We start from the raw sequence: 27,280 nt of genomic DNA on the forward strand, positions 1-27,280 counted from the left end.
TCCTAAATCATTAAATATCCAGAGATTTAAATTCAGACAAATACTGAAAACATATAAATCCTGAAATGTGCAACAATGGAGGATGTGGATTGAAATGATTCAAATGAATGACACAGTCAGTGATCTGACCTCAGAGTCTCCAGTCTGCAGTTTGGACTCTGCAGATAATCACACAGCAGCTTCACTCCTGAATCCTGCAGCTTGTTGTCACTCAGGTCCAGCTCTGTGAGATGGGAGGGGTTGGACTTCAGAGCTGAGGCCAGAGAAGAACAGCTGATCTCTGACAAACTGCAGCCCCCCAATCTGAATAAAGAGTAAAAGAAGTAAATGTAGATGACAGTGAGCTTTATACATGAATGTGTGATGTTGTCCACATGAACACACTGATGTGATCATCATCTGTTCATTCACACATTGAAGGACTTCATAGTGATTCATTCATGTTTTTGTACTTCCTGATCATTCTTAGATTGAAACGTACAATATGTTGAATTTTATTAGAATTTTTACATTTAAATATCTGAATTCATTTCAAATGGACTAAACCCATGTTAAAATAACAGTCAACAATGAAGTCTTGAAGCATTGTGATGCTAAAGTGTTTGTTCAGCATGCTGGTAACTGTAAGAGTGGACTGAATCTATTTGATATTAATATGAGGCTGTGATAGAGCTGTCACCTTTCTCTCCTCCTTTCTTCTCTGAGGGAGAAACTCTTCATCCTTACATTTGGACTTTAGGAGCTCTCTTAAGGACTGACATGCTTTGTGAATAACCTTGATCTTTACCAGGATCTAGTCTTTAATCTAAGTAGAAATGTAGCTGCAGCGTGTTCCAGCTCCAGCTGTCTGCCACTGTGGCTGAAACTTCTCTTCTCCCTTCTGTTGTCCTCGTGCCCTGCTGTCACTCTCCACTCTTCTCAGGACTTTTTTCATTTCAATCTTGATTTGAACCCGTCTGTTGTCGGGATCTGATGCTTTTAAAGCCTTGAACCAAAAGTCTTTTTCATGACAGAAAGCCTGGGCTAAAATCTGTGTGCCAGTGCACAATTCAAGTGTAGCGAGCGCTCACAGGAGTGACAGCAGTGAAGCTGTCGGGTACGTTGACAACACGTCCAACTTATTAAAGCAGTCAAACAGATAGCACGCCAACGTGAACATCACTGCAAGCAGGAACAAAGAGAGTGTGGAGCAAAGCCAAGTCTCCTTTGCATTTAAACAGCCTCTTGATAATAATTCTGAACGGGCCATAGACATAACAAACACCACTGCTGTTTTTATCACAGTGGATTACATGCAGAATGGGACTTTGTGTTTTTACAGCTTCTTATATTGACAGAGGGAAATATGAATAGTTGTGAGATGAAACTGTCCCAGCTTTATTTTGTGCTCTAAAAAGTTCTGACTTCATAAACAGAAAGGTGTCAGTGTTTGTCTCTGTCATTTAAAACACATCTTTTTATATATTATATATAATATTTTTATGATTTTAGACTCTGAGCTGACTTTTATTCCACACATTAAGAACACCACCAAAATAGGTTTTTATCATTTAAAGAACATAGCCAGAGTCCGCCCCATTCTCTCTCTGGCCAACACGGAGACGCTAATGCATGCTTTTATCACCAGTCGTATCGACTATTGTAATGCCCTGCTTTCTGGTCTTCCTAAAAAGAATATTTCATGCCTACAACTCCTACAAAATTCAGCAGCTCGTGTCCTGACGAAGACCAGAGGGCGGGCTCACATTACTCCGGTTTTAGAATCACTGCATTGGCTCCCCGTGTCTTTCAGGATCGATTTTAAGGTTCTTTTAATGGTTTTTAAATGTATTAATGGTCTTGGGCCTTCTTATCTATCAGAATTGCTTTTACCATATGAGCCTTCGCGGTCCCTGCGCTCCTCCGGCAGAGGCCTTTTAGTCATTCCAAAAGTCAGGACACACACCCACGGCGAGGCGTCCTTCAGTTTTTACGGCCCTCGCCTCTGGAACAGCCTGCCGGAGGACCTCAGGGCCGCAGAGAACGCTCATATTTTTAAGAGCAGGCTCAAGACCCACCTTTTTAGTCTAGCTTTTAAATAATATTTATTCATTTTATCTGTTATGATTTTAGCATTTTATGTTTACTTATATCTTACCATTATTTTATTGGTTTTAGCCTTATTCAGCTTATTGTTTGGCCTCATTTTAAAGTTTTATGTATTTTACGTTTCTTGCCAGTGTTTCCTCCGAGGGAGCCCTCTGTGTCGGGAGCGGTGGAGGGCTGTGGCTGCCTGGGCGCCGTCCTGCGGTGTCTGGGTGGAGGTCAGGGGTCTCGTTTACTTACCTGGTTCATCCGTACTCAGCCTTCTGTCCATATTATTGATGCTGGTGTGTGTGCATGTGTGTGTATGTGTTTAGGTCTGCGTGTGTGTGTTGGAGAGTGGGGTGACTGTGAGTATGAGTGTGATACTGTTTGTATGCGTGGGGGGTGGGGGGAGGGTGGGAATGATTTTAATGTGATTTTAATGTGATTTTAACATGTAAAGCACTTTGTGCTACTTTTAAAGTATGAAAAGCGCTTTATAAACAAAGATTGATTTGATTTGATTTGATATACTATAGGCTATATGGATGATTTTATTTCATTCATTTCTTTTATTGATTGGAGACCCTTTTGGTTATAAGTACATTTTATTTGATGTTATTTTTGAATGTTTCATTTAAAATGTCATGAAAAAGAAACCTGAGCAGGTGAAGTCTGAACTGTCCATGCTGAACTTAAGACAATGTGTAAAAGGGAAGTTGTAAATGTTCCTGATAAAGAAAAAGAAAGTGTTGCATCAGGTCCCTTACTGGACCCAAAATGTACCCAACCCAATCTTCAGAACTGAGAACCGTACCCAACCCAAATGTTTGTGTAGCGTTACAGGCCGAGTAGAGACACAGCTGATAGTAAAATCATTTCATCAAGTTCTCAACAAATCAAAATGTGAACCATGTTTGAACAGCATCCCCCCCTTTTTAAAAGCAGGAATAAGACGGGGGTCCTTCATGTTGTAGCTCACCTCTTTTTATGTCTGATTATTTGATGTTTCTGTAAAAGTCTGACAGAGTTGACTCAAATCTGGGACACAACTTTAACAGGTCCAAATGTTCCTAAAAACAACATTTTAAAGTGTCAATGTCTATAATAGTATTTTACACCTTTAGTATCAGAAGGTTTTATAGTTTGAAGAGTTTGACTCTTTTTTAAATCGTTTCAAGTTTTAAATTGTTTTCTGCCATCGGGCAGGTTTAGACATGAAACAAAGAAATCAGAACCAACATTTGGGATTTCAAATTAGTTTCATAATTAAAATCTTTTAAAGGGATTTTCATTAAAAAGGGAATAAGTTCATTTGTAAGTGGTATTTTTAAGTTTGTTTGTCGGGGACATGATGTTTCACAATTCTCAAGAATGGGTGAAATTCAAACACAATCAACATAGTTTCTATTATATTCATATCTATATTACAGTCAGTGATCTGACCTCAGAGTCTCCAGTCTGCAGTTTGGACTCTGCAGATAATCACACAGCAGCTTCATTCCTGAATCCTGCAGCTTGTTGTCACTCAGGTTCAGCTCTCTGAGATGGGAGGGGTTGGACTTCAGAGCTGAGGCCAGAGAAGAACAGCTGATCTCTGACAAACTGCAGCCCCTCAATCTGAATAAAGAATAAAAGAAGTAAATGTAGATGACAGTGAGCTTTATACATGAATGTGTGATGTTGTCCACATGAACACACTGATGTGATCATCATCTGTTCATTCACACATTGAAGGACTTCATAGTGATTCATTCATGTTTTTGTACTTCCTGATCATTCTTAGATTGAAACGTACAATATGTTGAATTTTATTAGACTCTTTACATTTAAATATCTGAATTCATTTCAAATGGACTAAACCCATGTTATATATCTTTTTATTGATGAGTATTTACATTACATCAAATATTTCCAACAGTGATCAGAATCATTGAAATATTAGAGATGTAACTGGACGTGTCTTGTCTTTGCGGCAGATTAGGGCTGGGAGACATATCCAGTTTTTAAGATATATGGATATATATTCAAACATGATATAAGACAATATCTTTAATATGGATATAGTTCATGTTGCATTACAATATAGTTCTACACGTCTTCTGTAGAGCTGACAGTTCAGCTATTTCTCATCTCACTGTGTCTCCCTCTTCACCCTGCTCCTCCTCTCTCTCTCTCTCTCTCTCTCTCTCTCTAAAAACTCAATGGATAATAAAGCACTGTGTTTATTGAGGACAGCCAGAATAGTAGTTATTTAGCTGACTCTTACTCCCAGCATGCTCTGCAACACCTAACACATGTTGGTGTGAAGTTTAGGGTGAATAAAAGCAGTCGTCTCCCATTGTTCTCGCTCATCAAATGCTTCCAGCATCCAGAGACACAAGTCTACTCCTGCTTCACAGCACGCTGCTCTTTGTTTCAATGTTTTGGCGTGCAGGCAACCCGAGGCCTCAAAGAGTGACAGTGTTCTGAATCCCCAGCTTGCATCATCCATTGAATGCATCTCGACAGAGATTCTCGGAGAGCGTCTTATTCACAGACCGAATTAAAAACGGTATTTAGAGAGTGTAAAGATCACGTCTGGTTCCATCCTGCAATGAACAGGACAACCACGGAGATCGCCTCGCTCCACAGAGAACACACCGATCCTGCTCATCCTCTGGGAACCGCCGCCGCCATCACAACTCATCTGCACGGAAACAGACAGGAGATCTGATTTCATGGTGGGACCTTTCCCCTCCTCAACCGCAGACAAACGCTTTACAAGTGAGGCTGAATCAGGTCTGAGCAGTGAGCTTTAGAGAGTGTGTTTAATAACTGAGTCATTCATGTGAAGTTGTGAAGATAATATTTGCTTCTTATCTGACCACTGCGTCTCTGGTTTGACTAGTTTAAAAGGTCTTTGTCCGCTGCGTCCCGTGTGTGTTTCTCTGTGAACTCTAGCGTTATATCCGGGTAATATCTTCATGTTCAGGAAGACCAGTGTAAACACTGTCTAACAGAAATTCAGCCTCTGGCTTCTAGTGTTCAACTTCATTATTCACAAGTTGTGCACGAGTTTCAGACTGTGATCCAGCATCTTCAGACAACAGACAGACAGACACATGCCACTCTTGTTTGTTTATACTTTGTGTTGTGTAGTTTAGTTTATAATAGTTATTTGTTTGATGAACTTGATGTTTCTTTGTTAAATATATTCTGTTATCATTTAAAGAGCAGTTGTTTGTGATTGTTTGAATTCATTCCAGACTTGTAATATTTGGTTTTAATGGTAAATTATATTTGGTAAATAGTATTTTTATACCTTTAGTATCAGAAGGTTTTATAGTTTGAAGAGTTTGACACTTTTTAAAATAGTTTAAAGTTTTAAATTGATTAATGTCTAAACCTGCCCTATGTCAGAAAAAAAGAAATCAGAACCAACATTTGGGATTTCAAATTAGTTTCATTATAGAAATCTGTTAAAGGGATTTTCATTAAAAAAGGAACAAGTTCATTTGTAAGTGGTATTTTTAAGTTTGTTTGTCTGGGACATGATGTTTCCCAATTCTCAAGAATGGGTGAAATTCAAACACAGTCAACACAGTTTCTATTATATTCATATCTATATTACAGTCAGTGATCTGACCTCAGAGTCTCCAGTCTGCAGTTTGGACTCTGCAGATAATCACACAGCAGCTTCACTCCTGAATCCTGCAGCTTGTTGTCACTCAGGTCCAGCTCTCTGAGATGGGAGGGGTTGGACTTCAGAGCTGAGGCCAGAGAAGAACAGCTGATCTCTGACAAACTGCAGCCCCACAATCTGAATAAAGAATAAAAGAAGTAAATGTAGATGACAGTGAGCTTTATACATGAATGTGTGATGTTGTCCACATGAACACACTGATGTGATCATCATCTGTTCATTCACACATTGAAGGACTTCATAGTGATTCATTCATGTTTTTGTACTTCCTGATCATTCTTAGATTGAAACGTACAATATGTTGAATTTTATTAGAATCTTTACATTTAAATATCTGAATTCAAATGGACTAAACCCATGTTATATATCCAGTGTTTCATGGTTAACAGCTTTGAGGGGGGAGGACTGAAGTTTGAATTTTGACAATAACAGTCAATGAAGTCTTGAAGCATTGTGATGCTAAAGTGTTTGTTCAGCATGCTGGTAACTGTAAGAGTGGACTGAATCTATTTGATATTAATATGAGGCTGTGATAGAGCTGTCACCTTTCTCTCCTCCTTTCTTCTCTGAGGGAGAAACTCTTCATCCTTACATTTGGACTTTAGGAGCTCTCTTAAGGACTGACATGCTTTGTGAATAACCTTGATCTTTACCAGGATCTAGTCTTTAATCTAAGTAGAAATGTAGCTGCAGCGTGTTCCAGCTCCAGCTGTCTGCCACTGTGGCTGAAACTTCTCTTCTCCCTTCTGTTGTCCTCGTGCCCTGCTGTCACTCTCCACTCTTCTCAGGACTTTTTTCATTTCAATCTTGATTTGAACCCGTCTGTTGTCGGGATCTGACGCTTTTAAACCCTTTAACCAAAAGTCTTTTTCATGACAGAAAGCCTGGGCTAAAATCTGTGTGCCAGTGCACAATTCAAGTGTAGCGAGCGCTCACAGGAGTGACAGCAGTGAAGCTGTCGGGTACGTTGACAACACGTCCAACTTATTAAAGCAGTCAAAAAGATAGCACGCCAACGTGAACATCACTGCAAGCAGGAACAAAGAGAGTGTGGAGCAAAGCCAAGTCTCCTTTGTATTTAAACAGCCTCTTGATAATAATTCTGAACGGGCCAAAGACATAACAAACACCACTGCTGTTTTTATTACAGTGGATTACATGCAGAATGGGACTTTGTGTTTTTACAGCTTCTTATATTGACAGAGGGAAATATGAATAGTTGTGAGATGAAACTGTCCCAGCTTTATTTTGTGCTCTAAAAAGTGCTGACTTCATAAACAGAAAGGTGTCAGTGTTTGTCTCTGTCATTTAAAACACATCTTTTTATATATACTATAGGCTATATGGATGATTTTATTTCATTCATTTCTTTTATTGATTGGAGACTCTTTTGGTTATAAGTATATTTGATTTGATGTTATTTTTGAATGTTTCATTTAAAATGTCATGAAAAAGAAACCTGAGCAGGTGAAGTCTGAACTGTCCATGCTGAACTTAAGACAATGTGTAAAAGGGAAGTTGTAAATGTTCCTGATAAAGAAAAAGAAAGTGTTGCATCAGGTCCCTTACTGGACCCAAAATGTACCCAACCCAATCTTCAGAACTGAGAACCGTACCCAACCCAAATGTTTGTGTAGCGTTACAGCCCGAGTAGAGACACAGCTGATAGTAAAATCATTTCATCAAGTTCTCAACAAATCAAAATGTGAACCATGTTTGAACAGCATCCCCCCCTTTTTAAAAGCAGGAATAAGACGGGGGTCCTTCATGTTGTAGCTCACCTCTTTTTATGTCTGATTATTTGATGTTTCTGTAAAAGTCTGACAGAGTTGACTCAAATCTGGGACACAACTTTAACAGGTCCAAATGTTCCTAAAAACAACATTTTAAAGTGTCGATGACTATAATAGTATTTTACACCTTTAGTATCAGAAGGTTTTATAGTTTGAAGAGTTTGACTCTTTTTTAAATAGTTTAAAGCTTGAAATTCTTTTCTGCCATCGGGCAGGTTTAGACATGAAACAAAGAAATCAGAACCAACATTTGGGATTTCAAATTAGTTTCATCATAAAAATCTTTTCAAGGGATTTTCACTAAAAAAGGAATAAGTTCATTTGTAAGTGGTATTTTTAAGTTTGTTTGTTTGGGACATGATGTTTCCCAATTCTGAAGAATGGGTGAAATTCAAACACAGTCAACACAGTTTCTATTATATTCATATCTATATTACAGTCAGTGATCTGACCTCAGAGTCTCCAGTCTGCAGTTTGGACTCTGCAGATAATCACACAGCAGCTTCACTCCTGAATCCTGCAGCTTGTTGGAGGTCAGGTCCAGCTCTCTGAGATGGGAGGGGTTGGACTTCAGAGCTGAGGCCAGAGAAGAACAGCTGATCTCTGACAACCTGCAGTCAAACAATCTGAATAAAAAATAACAGAAGTAAATGTAGATGACAGTGAGCTTTATACATGAATGTGTGATGTTGTCCACATGAACACACTGATGTGATCATCATCTGTTCATTCACACATTGAAGGACTTCATAGTGATTCATTCATGTTTTTGTACTTCCTGATCATTCTTAGATTGAAACGAACAATATGTTGAATTTTATTAGAATCTTTACATTTAAATTAGAGCTGCAGCTATCGAATATTTTAGTAATCGAGTATTCTATCGAATATCCGAATCGATTAATCGAATAAATCATGCTTTTGCTTAATTAAGGTTTAACTCGTCTCGGGTCGTCCCTACAAACCTGCTTCTTTGCAGTTACCATGGTAACGCCTGCTTGTTACAACCAACCATGTTTTAATGGCTGAAATAACAAATAGTGTTTTGTGTAGCCTACACATCTGTTACATTTAATTGAGAAAGCATTATGTTCTGTTGAATCAATCACAGATTCAATCATTTTGTCAGATCAGGAAATTGAGAAAATTTGCTTGTGTGAATTCAGCGCGCTCACAGACTACAGAGACTACAGAGTAGTGATGTGTCGGCTCTAAGACTCGGCTCTTTGAAGTGAACGACAGGAGCCGGCTCGTCATTGGAAGCCAGATGGGAGCCGATTAGATTTTGTCTTGTCTTTTTTCTGTTAAAGCCGGATATCATTGGTGAAGATGTGCGGTTGCGTCTGTGTCCTCACTGAGCAGGGGGAGGGGAGGGGTTATACACACAGCAGACGAACAGGAGAGAGAGACAGAGGTTGACACATCTGTTATTTCCTCCTCGTATTTTTCTTTAAGTTTCGTTTCATTAAAACTGAAAGTAAACACAGTCGTGAGTCTCCCGACGTGACTGCAGATTTTTCTTTTAGAATTTAAATGAATCGGAGCAACGATGTAACGCAGTTTAAAGAGGCAGCGTCAATCAAGTTATTTGTTGCAGCAAGAAAGGCCGGGGATGATCAGGCAAAGAGGAGAGGAGAAATGTTTATTTTGAACTTGATTTTTTAGAGAGAGGATTTGATGCAGTGTTCCTTCATTTTGAGACATTGTCACCATTTAGTGTCTATGTGTTTAGGTGAGTGTATGAATAAAAGTGTGTTTATATCATAAACATTTGATATAATGCATATTTTTACAAAAAATCTGAAGAGTCACTTGGGAGAGCCGAAAGAGCCGGCTCTTTTTGGTGAGCCGAGCCAAAAGAGCCGGCTCTCTAAAAAGAGGCAGAATTCCCATCACTACTACAGAGAGTAGTCTCTGTAGACAGTGACAGACAGTCTGTCATAGACGTATGTGTATGACAGAGACTGTGAGAGGACGTTGCTATCGTTATGTTAGCTGCAGACACGGAGAGAGTGAACGGAGAAAAGCCGACGGTTTGACCGGATCACGTGTTCCCGACTCGGTCGTATGGATCACGGATCAACTGTGTGCTGACTAAAAGTTAAAAGGGGCGCACCGCGCTCGTGTGTGTGTGTGTGTGTGTGTGTGTTAGCGCTGAAATGTCTGTGTGTCAGAGAGAGGAGCAGGTAGCTGCAGCTACATTAAACATGTTTTATACTCATAGCAAAGTTTTGATGACGAAAAAAACAAACTTAGCAAAACCTCGAGGCAGCGAAAATTCCTCGATGAATTTTTGTTATCAAGTTATTCGAGGAATCGTTTCAGCTCTAATTTATATATCTGAATTCATTTCAAATGGACTAAACCCATGTTATATATCTTTTTATTGTTGAGTATTTACATTACATCAAATATTTCCAACAGTGATCAAAGTCAGAGAAATATTAGAGATGTAACTGGGCGTGTCTTGTCTTGGAGGCAGATTAGGGCTGGGAGATATATCCAGTTTTTAAGATATATGGATATATATTCAAACATGATATAAGACAATATCTTTAATATGGATATAGTTCATGTTGCATTAAAATATAGTTCTACACGTCTTCTGTAGAGCTGACAGTCCAGCAATCAATCTCTCTCTCTCTCTCTCTCTCTCTCTCTCTCTCTCTCTCTCTCTCTCTCTCTCTCTCTCTCTCTCTCTCTCTCTCTCTCTCTCTCTCTCTCTCTCTCTCTCTCTCTCTCTCTCTCTCTCTCTCTCTCTCTCTCTCTCTCTCTCTCTCTCTCGTCTTATTCACAGACCGAATTAAAAACGGTATTTAGAGAGTGTAAAGATCACGTCTGGTTCCATCCTGCAATGAACAGGACAACCACGGAGATCGCCTCGCTCGACAGAGAACACACCGATCCTGCTCATCCTCTGGGAACCGCCGCCGCCATACAACTCATCTGCACGGAAACAGACTGGAGACCAGTGTAAACACTGTCTAACAGAAATTCAGCCTCTGGCTTCTAGTGTTCAACTTCATTATTCACAAGTTGTGCACGAGTTTCAGACTGTGATCCAGCCTCTTCAGACCCCCCCCCCCCCCCCCCCACACACACACACACACACACACACACACACACAGGTCCATTCTCTGCTGTTTTACCAGTAACATCCAGTCATAACCATGCAGCTGAGTCAATTTTATAATCTGATACTGATCAACATTTACTCTGCTGGGAACAATCTGTATCAGCTGCACACTAACCTGAGAGTGTCCAGTCTACAGAGAGGACTCTTCAGTCCAGCAGACAGCAGCTTCACTCCTGAATCCTGCAGCTTGTTAATGCTCAGGTCCAGCTCTCTCAGACTAGAGGACTGGGAGCTGAGGACTGAGGACAGAGCTTCACAGCTTCTCTCTGAGAGGTTACAGCCACTCAGCCTAAAGAGGATTCAGAAGAACACAAATGAAAACAATTACAAACCATAGTTGTTATTTCTGAATAAAGAGAACTACATTTAACCTGGATAGTTATGTGAGCACGTACAGAGCTTTGTTTGAAGCTTTGATCACAGGCAGCAGCTTCAGAAGAGCCTCCTCTGAAGCAGAGTATTTCTTCAGGTCAAACACATCCAGATCTTTTTCTGATGACAGTAAGATGAAGACCAGAGCTGACCACTGAGCAGGAGACAGTTTATCTGTGGAGAGACGTCCTGATCTCAGGGACTGTTGGATCTCCTCCACTAGAGAACGATCATTCAGTTCATTCAGACAGTGGAACAGATTGATGCTTTTCTCTGCAGACAGATCCTCACTGATCTTCTTCTTGATGTACTCGGCTGTTTTCTGATTGGTCTGTGAGCCACTTCCTGTGTGTGTCAGCAGACCTCGTAGGTGACTCTGATTGGTCTGTGAGCCACTTCCTGTGTGTGTCAGCAGACCTCGTAGGTGACTCTGATTGGTCTCTAGAGAAAGACCGAGGAGGAAGCGGAGGAACAAGTCCAGGTGTCCATGTGGACTCTGTAAGGCCTGGTCCACAGCGCCCTGGTATAAAAGTGTTGGGTCAGGTTTTTCTCTGAATACTTTAGACCACCAGGATGTTGTTTGTTTCTCTGACATCAGATTGACTCCAGACTTGATGAAGGTCAGATGGACATGAAGAGCAGCCAGAAACTCCTGAACACTCAGATGGATGAAGCAGAACACCTTGTCCTGGTACAGTCCTCTCTCTTCTTTAAAGATCTGTGTGAACACTCCTGAGTACACTGAGGCTGCTCTGATATCGATGCCACACTCTGTCAGGTCTGACTCATAGAAGATCAGGTTTCCTTTCTGCAGCTGCTCAAAAGCCAGTTTTCCCAGAGACTCAATCGTCTTCCTGCTCTCTGGACTCCAGTGTGGATCTGTCTCAGCTCCTCCGTCATACTTGATGTTCTTCAGTTTGGACTGAACCACCAGGAAGTGGATGTACATCTCAGTCAGGGTCTTGGGCAGCTCTCCTCTCTCTCTGGTCTTCAGCACATCCTCCAGAACTGTAGCAGTGATCCAGCAGAAGACTGGGATGTGGCACATGATGTGGAGGCTTCTGGATGTCTTGATGTGGGAGATGATCCTGCTGGCCTGCTCCTCATCTCTGAATCTCTTCCTGAAGTACTCGTCCTTCTGTGGGTCAGTGAACCCTCTGACCTCTGTCACCATGTCAACACACTCAGGAGGGATCTGATTGGCTGCTGCAGGTCGTGTGGTTATCCAGAGGCGAGCAGAGGGAAGCAGTTTCCCCCTGATGAGGTTTGTCAGCAGCACATCCACTGAGGTGGACTCTGTGACATCAGTCAGGGTCTGGTTGTTTTTAAAGTCCAGAGGAAGTCGACACTCATCCAGACCGTCAAAGATGAACAGGACCTGGAACTCTTCAGACCTGCAGATTCCTGCTTCTTTGGTTTCAGGAAAGAAGTGATGAACAAGTTCCACCAAGCTGAACTTTTTCTCTTTCAGCACATTCAGCTCTCTGAAAGTGAATGGAAATGTGAAGTGTATGTCCTGGTTGGTTTTGTCTTCAGCCCAGTCCAGACTGAACTTCTGTGTTAAGACTGTTTTCCCGATGCCAGCCACTCCCTTTGTCATCACTCTTCTGATTGGTTCATCTCTTCCAGGTGGGGCTTTAAAGATGTCTTCTTGTCTGATGGTTGTTTCTGCTCTGTCTGGTTTCCTGGATGCTGTTTCAATCTGTCTGACCTCGTGTTCCTCATTGACCTCTCCAGTCCCTCCCTCTGTGATGAAGAGCTCTGTGTAGATCTGGTTCAGAAGGGTTGGGTTTCCTGCTTTAGCGATCCCCTCAAACACACACTGGAACTTCTCCTTCAGGTTAGATTTCAGTTTACGCCAGCACTCTGCACCAAACGTTTCTGAATAAAGACAGAACTGAAATCAGTGAACAGATCCTGATATAGATCACATGACTATCTGAGTTTGAACTTTAAGCCTTTTTGACCTTTTTCTAAAATACTAAACCTGTTAAAATGTCAGCCAGCGCCTCCTGCTTCATTCTCCTCAGGAAGTGGAGAGTGATCTTCAAAAATGCCTCTTTACAGCTTCTCCTCTGCTCTTCATCCTCACTCTGACTCTCTAAGCATTCTGGGTAATCTGGACTCAGAGCCCTCTGGACTCTCTTCAGCTCGTTCTTCACAAAGGTGACGATGTTCTCCTCCAGCAGCTGGAACAGAAGGAGACACTGGATATTTCCTATAAAGTGGGAGAACTCAACATGTGGTTCATGTGTCAGTCTGAAGGTCAGCTGCTCTAAACACAACAATAACTTAGCATTACATTCTTGTCATGGTAGTTTATGAAATAACACACCATAAAGATGGAGTCCAGGTCTGTTAGATCCTGCTGGTCTGATGGATCTCTGTGAACCTCTGAGCTCTCCTGTTGAAATCTGTGACAGGACATATTACACAAGAAAACAATGGGTCATATATGATGAAGCTCTGAGCCAAGATATGAGTCTTTGAACCATAGAGTCAGAACATTCACTGGATTTTACCTTACCTTACCTTCCATCAGCACCAGGTCCATCTTTAAAGGAGATAGGAAGACCCATAGACCGGTCACTCTTCATGGACACACAGGTGGGTCCAGGAGAGTCTGGTCTCTGGTCCTGCATCCTGATACAAACAAACAGCTGCTTCATGAACAAAGATCATCTTTAATCAGATTGTTCCTGTTCAAACTAGCAGATGGATCATCAGTAATCAGGAGGCAGAGCTGAAGTTCTCCACAGTTCTGTTTCTATTAGAACAGTATCTCACTCAGAATACAGCCAACAGCTGCTGCGGCTACATGGACACAAATAATCTGAATAAAAACGCAGCATGTAAACATGTCAATCAGAACAGACTGATCCGATCAGGCTCATTCTGATGGAGAGGGGGGTTCATGCTGTTGTTGGGATCAGGATCCATGTACACACTGGATCTAATGGTGTCTACCTGACTGGGGTCAAATGGTCCTGACTGTTGTTGGGATCAGGATCCATGTACACACTGGATCTGATGGTGTCTGCCTGACTGGGGTCAAACGGTCCTGACTGTTGTTGGGATCAGGATCCATGTACACACTGGATCTGATGGTGTCTGCCTGACTGGGGTCAAACGGTCCTGACTGTACATGTCTGCCCCAGTAAAGTGACGTGTTTCCATCAGAGCCTGCTTACAGTCTGTGATCAGAGCACAACATCATCAATGATCTCTGAGTCATTATAAAGTTTAGTCTCCACTCTTGATCCATGAGGACGACTCTCTCTCACCCGTCTCATCTGGATCATATTTGTGTTTTTTGTATTAAAGTATCGTATTAAAGCCTTTCATACGATTTCATACAACCTTGTTTTATACAAATATTACATGACGGTAAAAAAGAGTCCTCTTTGGAGCGATAGTTGGCGTCTTTCCCAGCGAGCTACAGGAACATGTCTGATATCAACAGATTCATTGTAAACTGTTCATTCATATATCCACGTTGTCGTGCTAGCATTAAAACTGATTCTGCTACGTCTGCTTAAAAACATGTTTACCATCAGCTGAGACAAAGGATAATGCAGAGTTAATAAAAGTCAGAGAAAAACTAATACAGCCTGATTTTAAAGAAGCAGCAACTCATTCACAGTTAATGAATGTTTATATTTTTCTACTTTTAAATTCTCACCTTCCATCAGCACCACGTCCATCTTTAAAGTCCATAAAACGACCCATAGAGAGGTCACTCTTCATGGACACACAGCTGGGTCCAGGACAGTCTGCTCTCTGGTCCTGCATCCTGATACAAACACACTACATTATTAGTTACTGTGAGCAGCAGCTGAGACACTGATGATGATGATGATGATGATGATGATGATGATGAAGGTGGAGGGATGCTGTGACATCATTATTATCATCATCATCATCATAATCACCTTCATCATCATCACTGTCAGTCGACAAACATCACATCTACCTGCTTCACCTTCATCATCATCATCATCATCATCATCATCATCATCATCATTAATGGATTCAGAATGGTCTAACCCAGCCCGGGTTGTTGACAGAAAAACAGGAAGTGATCCAACGTTAACTTCCTGTTGTTCATTCTGCTCCATTTATAATGTGATCAGGTCAAACAGTCAATGTGGAGCCTCCTCATGTTCTGACTCCTCTGAGCTCTCTCTCTCTCTCTCCTCGATCGCCCCTAACTACTACCAACAACCAGCTGACTCTCTCTCTCTCTCTCCTCGATCGCCCCTAACTGCTACCAACAACCAGCTGACTCTCTCTCTCTCTCCTCGATCGCCCCTAACTGCTACCAACAACCAGCTGACTCTCTCTCTCTCTCTCCTCGATCGCCCCTAACTGCTACCAACAACCAGCTGACTCTCTCTCTCTCTCTCCTCGATCGCCCCTAACTGCTACCAACAACCAGCTGACTCTCTCTCTTTCTCTCTCTCCTCGATCGCCCCTAACTGCTACCAACAACCAGCTGACTCTCTCTCTCTCTCTCTCCTCGATCGCCCCTAACTGCTACCAACAACCAGCTGACTCTCTCTCTCTCTCCTCGATCGCCCCTAACTGCTACCAACAACCAGCTGACTCTCTCTCTCTCCTCGATCGCCCCTAACTGCTACCAACAACCAGCTGACTCTCTCTCTCTCTCCTCGATCGCCCCTAACTGCTACCAACAACCAGCTGACTCTCTCTCTCTCTCTCTCTCCTCGATCGCCCCTAACTGCTACCAACAACCAGCTGACTCTCTCTCTCTCCTCAATCGCCCCTAACTGCTATCAACAACCAGCTGACTCTCTCTCTCTCTCCTCGATTGCCCCAAACTGCTACCAACAACCAGCTGACTCTCTCTCTCCTCGATCGCCCCAAACTGCTACCAACAACCAGCTGACTCTCTCTCTCTCTCTCTCCTCGATCGCCCCTAACTGCTACCAACACACAGATGACTGTGATTTATAGCTCTCTCTCTCTCGTCGGTTGCCCCTAACTGGTACCAACAAAAAGCTGACTGTGGTTTGCAGCTCTCTCTCTCTCTCTCTCGTCGATCGCCCCTTTCCCCGAGAAACCACAACATATTTAGTCCAATTTTTCTTTTAAGCACAGAAAGTGTTCATATAGAAAAATATCTAAATGTGAAGGCCAAGTCTCCCATTGGTCAGCGTCCTGGGCCCTCCCCCTCTCTGCCCATGCTCTGATCCGTCTATGAGCTGAAGTACTAAACTAGTTCTATCTTCTGAATGTCGTCACTGCACAGTCTGGAACTGGGACATGAATCACTGTGTGAAAAAGTCTGTCATCATCTTGTTGTCATTTGATGAATTCTATCGTTTTTATTTGAACTCTTTTCTGTCTTTGTTCTGCTGAAACATTTGAATTAATCCTCGAGCATCAATAAAGTTTGATCTTATCAGAGGAGGCGTCACTGCAGGACTTTGAATCATAAAAGGATTAAAAACAACCTTCAAACACGTCCATCAAGTCATTGATTAACCAAGAACACAGTCAGCTGATTGACTTACAACAACTTCTTATGGATTTGATCAGAATGAGTTTCACTGTAAAAAAAAAACTTTACTAAGAAAAGTATTTAAATCAAAATGATGTTCAGAACAACACTCAAATATTTCAATCACTTCAGTCCACCTGTTAGCATGTTAGCATGGCTAGCATAGCCTGCATGGTGACTGAGGATCATTGGGTACATCCCAAGTGTTTTATTTGCAGTCTCCTCGATCCTCGGCCGAACAGGAAGTAGTTCCAAAGCCGCCATGTTGAGGATCGTCCCAAAGCTCTTATAGCGAACGGAGGAGAGAGGATCGAGGAGAGAGGAGGCTGATCCGAGGAGCGATGACCGAGGAGACACGAGAGCTGACTTCACGGAAGTCTTTTCACTGACAGACACGCCCCCTTCTCGTACATCACTCACTGATTGGACGCTGCACAGGATCAGACTTCAGTTTAATACCGGAGAAAAGAGGGACATTAAAAAGAGGCTAAACGGAGCGTGGGACATTTAAACAGATGATGAACATCAGTGAGTTTGTAAAGAGTCGCTCTGTGATGAGCTGGGATTAAAAAGAGTCTGATGAAGAGGAGTCCGTTTTATATTCTCACTTATTTATCTTCTGAACGTTTCATCATTTAGATTCTAATCAATCATTTTCAGTATCCTGACACATAAATATCTGTTTATAAAATACAGAGTTGGTTGTCTAAATACAGGCTAGGTTCAGTCCAAACTGATTAATAATAATCAATAATTATAGACAATTCAAAATGAAATCTTTGAGTCAGTAGAAACTGTCCTTTTGGTTTGAAACAGACTGCAGGTTGTTCTTCAGGTGTTTTTTTAAACACTGTAACTGTGTTTGTGTGTTTGATGAGAAATAATACAGTGTGTGTGTGTGTGTGTGTGTGTGTGTGTGTGTGGACATAAACAGCTGTTCGGCTGATTGACAGCTGAACGTGATCAGCTGATGTGGCGTCATGTGACGCTGTCGAGGAAACGACGTCTCATGTGTCTTAAAGCTGATTTCCTCGGTCCTCTCTCCTCGGCTTCGTTTCCTCCGTGCATCTCTGGTGGGCGGGACTAAGACGCAAGTGGAGGAGACAACTCGGAGGACACTCGGTGCAAATAAGGGAACTGAGATTGAGCCATAGACACATGAACACACAGACACGACTGTACAGACACACACACACACACACACACACACTGTAGTAGAGATAATAACAATAGCTCAGGCTGGGCGCTCGTTCTGTGTTTGTCACTAGGTTCACACCGAGGTGTCGGCCAGAACACCACTTAAGGCCACGTTTCCAGGGAGTATGATGAAAGAAAGGGCAGAGAGAGATTTCACACTGTTCAGCTCTTCTTTACTTTCCAATAGAGCAGCACATACAGCTAGTTGGAACTGGTTGTTTCACTTATGCATGTGAGTGTGTGTGTGTGTGTGTGTGTGTGTGTGTGTGTGTGTGTGTGTGGTTTTCTATAAAAAGAAAGAATAACAAAATACAGTCTCAATAATAAATAACATAAATGACTTCACCTATATAAAGTAATATTGTCAGTCAAATATAACCATACATTTACACAGAAAGCCATTCAGTAGTTATAATCACATTTCTCTTCACACTGTCTTAAACTAACAAACTCAAACACAGAATGCACAGGTCTCTTTAACATTTCAGTCCTGTTAAGTTACAAATGTACCCTTGAACTTTACGTCCAAGGAAATACAATCGAGCTTGCAAAAGCTACAAGTATCTGGGTTTCCTTCTGGACTGTGAACTATCATTTAAAGCACATATCGCCAAACTCGTCTCCAAACTCAAAGTGAAGCTGAGAATTTATTATAGAAATAAATCCTGCTTTTCACTCAGGGCGAGGAAACTTCTCGTTTCGTCTACCTTCCTTCCTTTGTTGGATTATGGCGATGTGCTGGACATGGGCGCCTCTGCTAAATGTTAAGGTGCGCAGGTATTTACACTGGCTAAATCTTCTTTATAAAGCTCTTCTTGGTTTGGTGCCGTCATATTTATGTGAACACCTTCAAAGAACCAGAAGCCAACACGCCTTGTGTTCCTGTGATGTTTTAAAACCGTCTGTTCCTCGTGTCCGCAGTGAGCTTGGAAAAAGAGCGTTCAGTTTTGCTGCTCCCTCTACCTGGAACTTTCTCCAAAATGACTTGAAAATGGCCGACCTCATTTCACTTGAAGCCTTTGGCTCGATCTTAAAGGACAAAAAACGTGAGGCAATGGGACAGTGTCTGTGTGTCTGAATTTTAACCTGTCATCACAACTCTGCACTTCATCTGTAAACTGATCTGTTCATTGGAATTGTTGTTTTTTTCTGAACTTATTGTCTGTAAACTGTTTTAATCATGACGTGTGCTGCTGCCCTCTTGGCCAGGTCGCCCTTGTGAAAGAGATCTTGATCTCAATGGGTTAATTACCTGCTTAAATAAAGATGAAATTAAAAAAGAAAGAAAGAAATTCTTCTGTTTGGATTCAGCTCATAGTCTGCAGAGAGATGATTGTTTCTTGTGTTTTAACCCTCCTAAAACATCTGAAGAGACAAAGAGTTAGTAAGAAGACTTACTTTGTGTCCGAGGGTCCACCTTTAGTTCTGAAGTTTATAATGAAATGTTTGGACAGATCACTCTTCAGAGACTGACAGCTGGGTACAGGAGACTCTGCTCCGTCCTCCTCTTCCTCTAAACTCACATCCATGATCTGATCTGAAGTCAGTCTGAGAGGAAACACAGAAACACTCACTGAGAGAGCAACACAAGAGAAACAGGAAACATGATCGTGTGTGTGTGTGTGTGTGTGTGTGTGTGTGTGTGTGTGTGTGTGTGTGTGGTTTTCTATAAAAAGAAAGAATAACAAAATAAAGTCTCAATAATAAATAACATAAATGACTTCACCTATATAAAGTAATATTGTCAGTCAAATATAACCATACATTTACACAGAAAGCCATTCAGTAGTTATAATCACATTCTCTTCACACTGTCTTAAACTAACAAACTCAAACACAGAATGCACAGGTCTCTTTAACGTTTCAGTCCTGTTAAGTTACTGCTAACAACTTGACAGAGCATTTCCTGTTATAGAAATCCTCTAACTGCCGGAACCAGCAGGATGCTTTTATTTTGAAACATACAGGCAAGCTGCTACATCCGGTTGCCGAATTAGCGTAGTTGAAAGGCAAGCTAAATAACAATACTTAATTAACACTAAACACTTTGTGCTCAGTCACAACTGTCTAAACACGACGTAATAAGTGTATAAATGAACGTGCCTTTAACTCAACATGACGCATCTCACGCTGACGCGCAGAGTCACGTGAGCAGAGGGACGTAAACTAGCGTGCACGCAATCAGCTGTCATTAACGTGTCTGATCATAGCGCGAGCACGCGGGCTCCGACTTTCATTCATATCAACCAAACAACATCCATATGAGGAAACAAGATGACAAATATGCAAGAGATGAATACTCACACTTTAATTTAGGCACAAACAGATTCTATTAAGTTATCACGTGACAACTGAAGCTCACTCGTCAGCTTGAATTTCCCTCGTGATCAATAAAGTATCTATCAATCGATCTGTCTGTTGATACTGCGTGACACTCATTATAATATCAGGACTGATCACATAGGCAGATTCACTTCTCGCGATATCAGTCAATAACATGTCCGTGACTTTGGGCCTTTTCTAAAGACACACGAACATACAGACACGACCACACCCACACACACACACACACACACAGCTCATATGAATGTAAGCTGTGACGTCATTAGAAAGTGTCTGTGTTCAGTTGACAGGAGGAAACTGAGAGTACAGAAGTGAAGATATAAAAACTGTGGATAAACACTCACCCTGCTTCACTCTTTACTTCTCTCTTCACTTCTGTCCACAAAATGTCGGAACTCACTGAACACTTTCACTTTCACTGTCCCGCCTCCTCTCATGAGTCTGGATCACGTGTTGCTCCTCCCTCCTCCACTTACAGGAAATGAGCTGCTGTTTGTGTGTGTGTGTGTGTGTGTGTGTGTGTGTGTGTGTGTGTGTGTGTGTGTGTGTCAGAGTGTAAACTTCTCTCTCAGTTTAGTTTGTTAGTTTAGTTGTCATGTACAAACAACATCATTGATCTCACAGAGAAAAGAGGCTTCGTACCAGATTATAGCAGTTTGCTAATGTTCCTCTGCAGTCCCTGGGCAGATCAACACAGGATACATACACAATACAATACAACGTATACATTCACATCATATCACAATACACATGTGCTAAGACTCCACACAAAGGCTTCATTTAAAGTAATGTTTGCATCGTTAAAGTTACAATACTGAATTCTAACAGGAAATACATGCAGGAAAAATAAAATGAATGAGAGCATGATTGATTGTTTACAATCCTTTTTTTTTTACATGTTTTGAAAATAGATGGAAGTCAGTGTTTACTTTGAGTTCATGGTGGATTTTGTTCCATTCTTTGTGTGAGAAAGAGGACTGGCCAAATGCAGATCCTCTCTTGGGGACTCTACACTCCCCCCTAGTGGTGGACCTTGGGGCTCTGCAGATGGTCTCTGAGCAGAGCTGGACAAAGTTTTTCAGGGGAGGGGGAGCAGCTTTGTGTCTGATTTTGTGGACCATCCGGATATTTGAAAATCGAATGAAATGTTCAAAAGTTAACAGTTTGTATTGATTGAGTGTGTGACAATGGTGGCACTGCCGTGATTTTCTTTCAAATATTTTCTGAGCTTGTTTACGAACATTTTCAACAGATTTCAAAGTTGACTTGTTTGCCTGAGACCAACATGTGATACAGTAAGAGATATGGGAGAGGATCATTGAGTTCAAAAACATCACAGATGCCTCAGTGGAGAGTGAGCATCTGATGTGCCTAAAATTTGAGAGATTGTATTTTAAAGTTTGATTTAGTTTTTTTACATGCTTCTTGAAGGTCAGTGTTGGATCCAATATGATGCCTAAATATTTAACCTCTTCAACATGTTTTATTATTTGACCGTTTACTGAGATGTTCGGCCAGTCATGACGGCATTTTTTGTTAGAAAAATACACAGACTGTTTTATCAATGTTGAGTGTTAGGCTGGAGTCATGCAGCCATGCTGCTATTCTGTCCATTGCACAGGACAGTTTGGCAGCAACATCATCAGAGTGTCTGAACACTCTGAGTTTCATCTCTGAAGCTTCAAATGTTTGAACTCTAATGACCTTTAACAACATCTGGAGGAGCCGATGAAACATCGAGACGAGCTTTGGATTATTTAGACCTCAACCTCCCTCCTCGCAAACATTCACATCAGCTCAAGATGATTTCATCCAAGAGACGTTGAAGTTGATATTTAGAGAGTCAGAAAGTGTTCACTGAAGTCATGATGAGGACAAAACACTCAGCTGCCTAATAAGTGTGCACGCTGTGTAAATGTAGTTTCCCCCGATGTGATCACGTCCTCTTTTTCTTCACCTTCCTGAAACCTCAGTTAAAGACAGACAAGAAATAAAGCTGAATCTTTCCCCCCCTCAAACTTGTATCATCATGGTCAACACGCTGCTGAAGTGTATTTTCTACAACATGTGAACTATTAATGAGCAAACCATTTGTCCTGGATAGGAAACACTTTAAAGAGCAGACTCTATCAGACCTCTCCTGTGGTCGGGGAAATATAGGTCCCAACAAACAGACTGGAAATGTCAAAGGATCCAACGTGCAGACATGAGACAGAAATATCTCATCTATCCACAGACCAAGACTGCTCACAGGGTCAAAATAAATGTGAGCTGACATTTGCTCTATACCTGAACTTAAACAGTATGTAAGCCCCATGAATATAACAGATACTATTTTAATGCTGTATGGAGCTCATGTTTATGTTACGCTCAATAATTCAGTTTGTCAAAATGTCCACTAGGTGTCGCTGACCTCCTGTTTGAGAGGGAGAGTCTGCACCTCTCACAGACAGAAGAAAAAACAGGCTGTGAGGGGCAGAGAGGAAGGGACAGAGAAGGAGCGGAGTCCGTGCAGATAGCATGAAATAGATCAGACACAACTTTAATATTCTTCTTCAAATCGATGTGAAAGTTATCCAAAAGGAGGGTAAAGATTGTTGGTTGCAGCAGGATTAAGGAGGACCACTTTTCAGTGGTTTTATGACCGCTCTCCGGTTGTTGTTGTTTTCTGTGGTTGATTCCAACCACAAAGCAAAGCGGCCATCACAGCAGCTGCAAGGTGGAGGATCCAGTCTGCACCTGTTTCTCCAGTGGGACTCCAGATCAGACATGAACCACATCAAGATATATGGACCCCAGACTATCTAAGTGACTCACTAAACAGAAAACACATTGACTGAAACTAAACTATTGACTTGAACTTGAAACGTTTGATGCCTCTCTACACCTGAAGAGGATTATATAAAGACTAAAGAGGAGAAATGATTTCAACTTGTTGCCACATACAACAGTGTTTGTTTTCCTCAGCATGCTCCTCTGAACCCAGCTGTAGATGTTGCTGTAGTCCTGCTTTAATATGCATTTAAAACATGTCACACTAAGTCGTGGTTACAAGTATATCACAGTGAAATACAAACCTGCTGTGTTGTCTTTGTTGTCATCATTTACAGGTCCTGTTGAGAATTTGTTCAGTGTGAGATGATGAGTGTGATGTTTCTTCAACCTGGAGGAAATGAAGAAGAAAGTGAAAGACTCAGATCCAGCACATTAAAATGAGTGGAAACTACAGCGCTCAATAAATAAAAGAGGCCATCAGCCTGTTTCCTCTTCTCTTGTTGAATACTTTTATACCACTGTTATTTCTGTTTGATTGTTTCCATTAAATGAACATGTGTTTGTTTCTGCAGTTAGAAAAAGAAACAGTGAGAATAAAAAGCAGGCACATTCTCTGCTGCCCTCTGCTGGAGACAATGCAGTAAAACAGGTGATCTTATGCACACACTCTGGGACTGTTGTTTCAAAACACTGGAAAAATATTAAAGAGGAGAAAATTATGAAAAGTGAAATTCCATGAAAGGTTCAGTTCAACCTACTTGGTGCTATACCGGACGATATTTTCACTGCTGACAGAAGATATAGTGTGAATATTTTATTATCGGTCACCAAGAAAAATAAAACAGCAACATGGAAGAATGTTAAACCAGCGAATGTGGCTGAATGGAAGCAAAGATTGAGACAAGTTTATCTCATGGAAAAAATGACGGCATCATTACAGATGGAAAGGGAGCGTTTTGATTGGAGGTGGAGCACAGTCGGAAAACACCTGACAAAGTGAAAAACTTTCTCTTTCTCTCCCATGAATTGAACCTTTCAGGGGTTGACTGGGGAGCTGTTCTTCTTCACAGCATCAGTCCAGGAGATCCATTCTAGACACGTGTGACCCGTGTGTACGTTCTGCGTCGTGTTCTGCTGTTTCAGCAATGTCTCAGGAGACAGCTTGTAGTTCTTGTATTCTGTATTCAACAGATAAAAGTACAATCAACAGGTCGTGTGTGGAGTCAAGCATCTCCCCTCTGAGCAAACTGTCAACGGCTCTGCGTTTACAATCATACATTACACATTCATTCATAATAAGTTCAAATAGAGAGATACATGTACATTAAATACAACATCATACACACATTTAGAAAACTAACTTCAATATATTATTGACGAAAACAGCAGATTAATAATATGAAGCCAGAAAACCAGTTCCTTTTGATATCTACACAGAAAAATTAATCACAGCTGCTCTACATCAATCAATTAACAACTGACATATATTAAGACTGAAAAACACCTCTCCATGCCAGATAAAAGTATAATCAATCAGCTGCTAACATTTGCTACCAAACTAATGAACAACATTATATATGATATTTGTCACGGATCAGAGGAAGAGACCCAAACGCACGACTCCAGGGCAAAAGGCAGTTTCAAAAATCCATTTTAACTGTACGCAGGGTTCGGTACACGGGAGTCAAACACTAACAGGTTCAGATCCCAAAAGTCAAGACAGAAACATGCTGGAACGCAGACACTGGGAACAAGACGACATAGAGACAAAAATACAAGATGAACTGGCACAGAATGAGGGGAAGGCAGACATTATATACTGAACAGGGGGCGGAGTTAACAAGACACAGGTGAGACACATCAGGTCATCAGACAGGAGGGAAACAAGGAACAAAGAGCACAAGACCAGAAACTGAGGACAAGAACAAGTAAAACACAACACTGACAACACCAAAACCAGACATATAAAATAAAACAGGAAACACCAAAGACTAACGTAAATACCAGACTATGAAATATTAAAGCACACAAGGGAAACACTGACAACAAGACAAAGACTAAATATAACAATCAGAAACACTTGGACACAGGGAAACACTTTGAAAACATGACAACTAAAGACAAGACAGGACATCAAGATCATGACAATATTGAAAACTTTACAAAACTGATACAGGATCAATCGAATATGATCAGAAACAGAAGACCACCGTTTGATTACATCTAATCAATAAAAATGAGTTTATTGACGGAGCGTGAGTCATCATTGACCGACCTCTGACCAAACATCTGTGTCATTTAAGTATGTTGCAAAAAGAGTCGCCCTTTCCACATGTACCTGTGTATGTGAAATCAGTGAACTAACACAGCTGGGTCTCTACTCGGGCTGTAACGCTACACAAACATTTGGGTTGGCTACGGTTCTCAGTCCTTGAAAGACAAAGAAAGAGACACACACTCTGTGTATTCTTCAGTTCATTCAGTTTTATTATCACCATACTATCATCATAATATTCACCCAACATTTCATTGAACATATCGATGAGAATAAACTCCAGGCAGTATTGTTGAGTCTTGATGTGGTAAAAGCCTTCGATCGGCTCAACTGGGACTTTCTTTAAAGAGTAGGAGAACATTTTGGATTTCAGCAGACCTTCATTCAGACTATTCAAGCACTTCAGAAGTGCAAGAATCAAAGTGAACGGAGCCATATCAAAGTCATGTCAGTTAGACAGAGGGGAGGCCCAATAAGCCCCTTACTGTCAGCCATCTTTATTGAAGCTTTAAGCCAAGCCACCACTCAAGACAATAATATTAAAGGTATAAAACATGAGCCAGGCACAAGAGGTGGATTAGCTGGATGGATTATATGTTAATAAAAGAAAGAGTAAAAACAAGTTGAACATTATGGTTATATGATATATGGTAAAAGAAACAGAGCGAGATAAAGTAACAATAAATTCAAACATTGCTTACTTCTTCCCCATCTTTAAACAACACAAATAAAATACTTGAGAGTGAACATCCTGAAAGTTTTGACTCATTTATATGAACTCGACTTTATTGAAGACACAAATACAGGAGGATGGAAGGACATGGAATTCCAATATGAAGCTTGGAGTGGAGGATGGAGTCTGTGAGAATGAACATCTTGTCCAGAATCTTCTGTTTGTTTCAGACTCTTCCAATAGAAAGAAGAGAGAAACAGTTCAATGAGTGGGATAGACTAATATCACGGTACATATGGCGAGGGAAAAGACCAAGGAGAAGATTTCAAACTCTTCAACTGCAGAAGAAGAAGGGCGGTCTAACACATTATGATATATCTGCACAGTGGAGAACTCTGGTTTGCTGGCGCAGATCTGATTATCAAGCCAGATGGAAAACTACTGAAGAGAAGTTGTCAGAGAGCATCCCAATCCAGGCATGTTTAGGGGATCAACGATTGATTGAAAAGCTCCTGGATAAAGGGAATAGCTGGATGAATGGATCCCTGAAAACATGGTTCAGTATTATCAGCAGGACTGGCCTGTCTGATGAAATAAAGATACTGAGGTGGTGCTGGCATGACCCCGACTTCACCCCCAACAAACTGGATGTTCCTTACAAGAGATGGACCAAACAAGGCCTCTCCTCTTACTCTTCTTTTTATAACCAGCAAACATTTCCAAACACTGAAAAGACTCTTTGCTTCAAGATTTCTTCAAATACGCCACCATTTAAACAGTTTGATGACAGAGACTGAAAAAGTCTTTGACAATAATCTCATACAAGTTTTCATAGCTGCCTATAGAGGGGACTCTGGGATTCAAATCATTTGCAGGTTGTATAGAGGGCTACAAGAGGAACACAGAGAACATACCACCTACATCAAACACATATGGGAAAAGGAAACTGACTTCCACATCTGTGAAGAAGCTTTTGGGAAAATACTGTGAGTTTGAGTGGAAGATCACAAGCTCCATCTCATGGAGAACATTGGGTTGGAAGAGTCTGATTAGATACTTTATTAAAGCTGTTCAGAAATCTCATGACACAGACTCTATCTCACTTCTCTTCAGTGCTATCTCCTGGCTCCTGGGCCCAACCCCACATAGTTCTAGACCGGCCGTGTTAAGGATGGTCCCAAAGCTCTTATACTGAAAGAAGGAGAGAGGAGGGAGATCTGAGGAGAGAGCTGACTTTACCCAAGACTTTTTACTGACAGACAATATCTCTGTGCATCTCTGCTGGGAGGGACTAAGACACAAGTGGAGGACACTTGGATGCAATGAAGGGAACTGAGATGTACCCATAGACTCTTCTAGCTGCTGGAGGAATTGTGGCTCACAGGAAGCAAATCACTACCACCTGTTCTGTCCTAAAAAACACAGCTTCTGCTTTGAGATCCA

General features: G+C 41.3%; 1 protein-coding gene across 1 annotated transcript in view; it reads right to left on the bottom strand.

Moving 5' to 3' along the window:
* The window catches only part of LOC306818939 (protein NLRC3-like), a 55,117-nt gene that overhangs the window by 1,064 nt on the left and 26,773 nt on the right, over window positions 1-27,280 (bottom strand). The window contains exons 3-11 of the mRNA XM_079336677.1: window positions 14,733-14,843; window positions 13,583-13,693; window positions 13,386-13,464; window positions 13,038-13,239; window positions 11,074-12,931; window positions 10,794-10,967; window positions 5,693-5,866; window positions 3,511-3,684; window positions 130-303 (exon numbers count right to left, since the gene is read on the bottom strand). Coding sequence (XP_079192803.1) covers window positions 130-303; window positions 3,511-3,684; window positions 5,693-5,866; window positions 10,794-10,967; window positions 11,074-12,931; window positions 13,038-13,239; window positions 13,386-13,464; window positions 13,583-13,693; window positions 14,733-14,843 — 3,057 coding nt within the window. The remainder of the gene's footprint in view (window positions 1-129; window positions 304-3,510; window positions 3,685-5,692; window positions 5,867-10,793; window positions 10,968-11,073; window positions 12,932-13,037; window positions 13,240-13,385; window positions 13,465-13,582; window positions 13,694-14,732; window positions 14,844-27,280) is intronic.

Source organism: Symphodus melops (genome assembly GCF_947650265.1).
Source record: "Symphodus melops genome assembly, chromosome: 23".
In the NCBI taxonomy this organism is placed as follows: domain Eukaryota; kingdom Metazoa; phylum Chordata; class Actinopteri; order Labriformes; family Labridae; genus Symphodus; species Symphodus melops.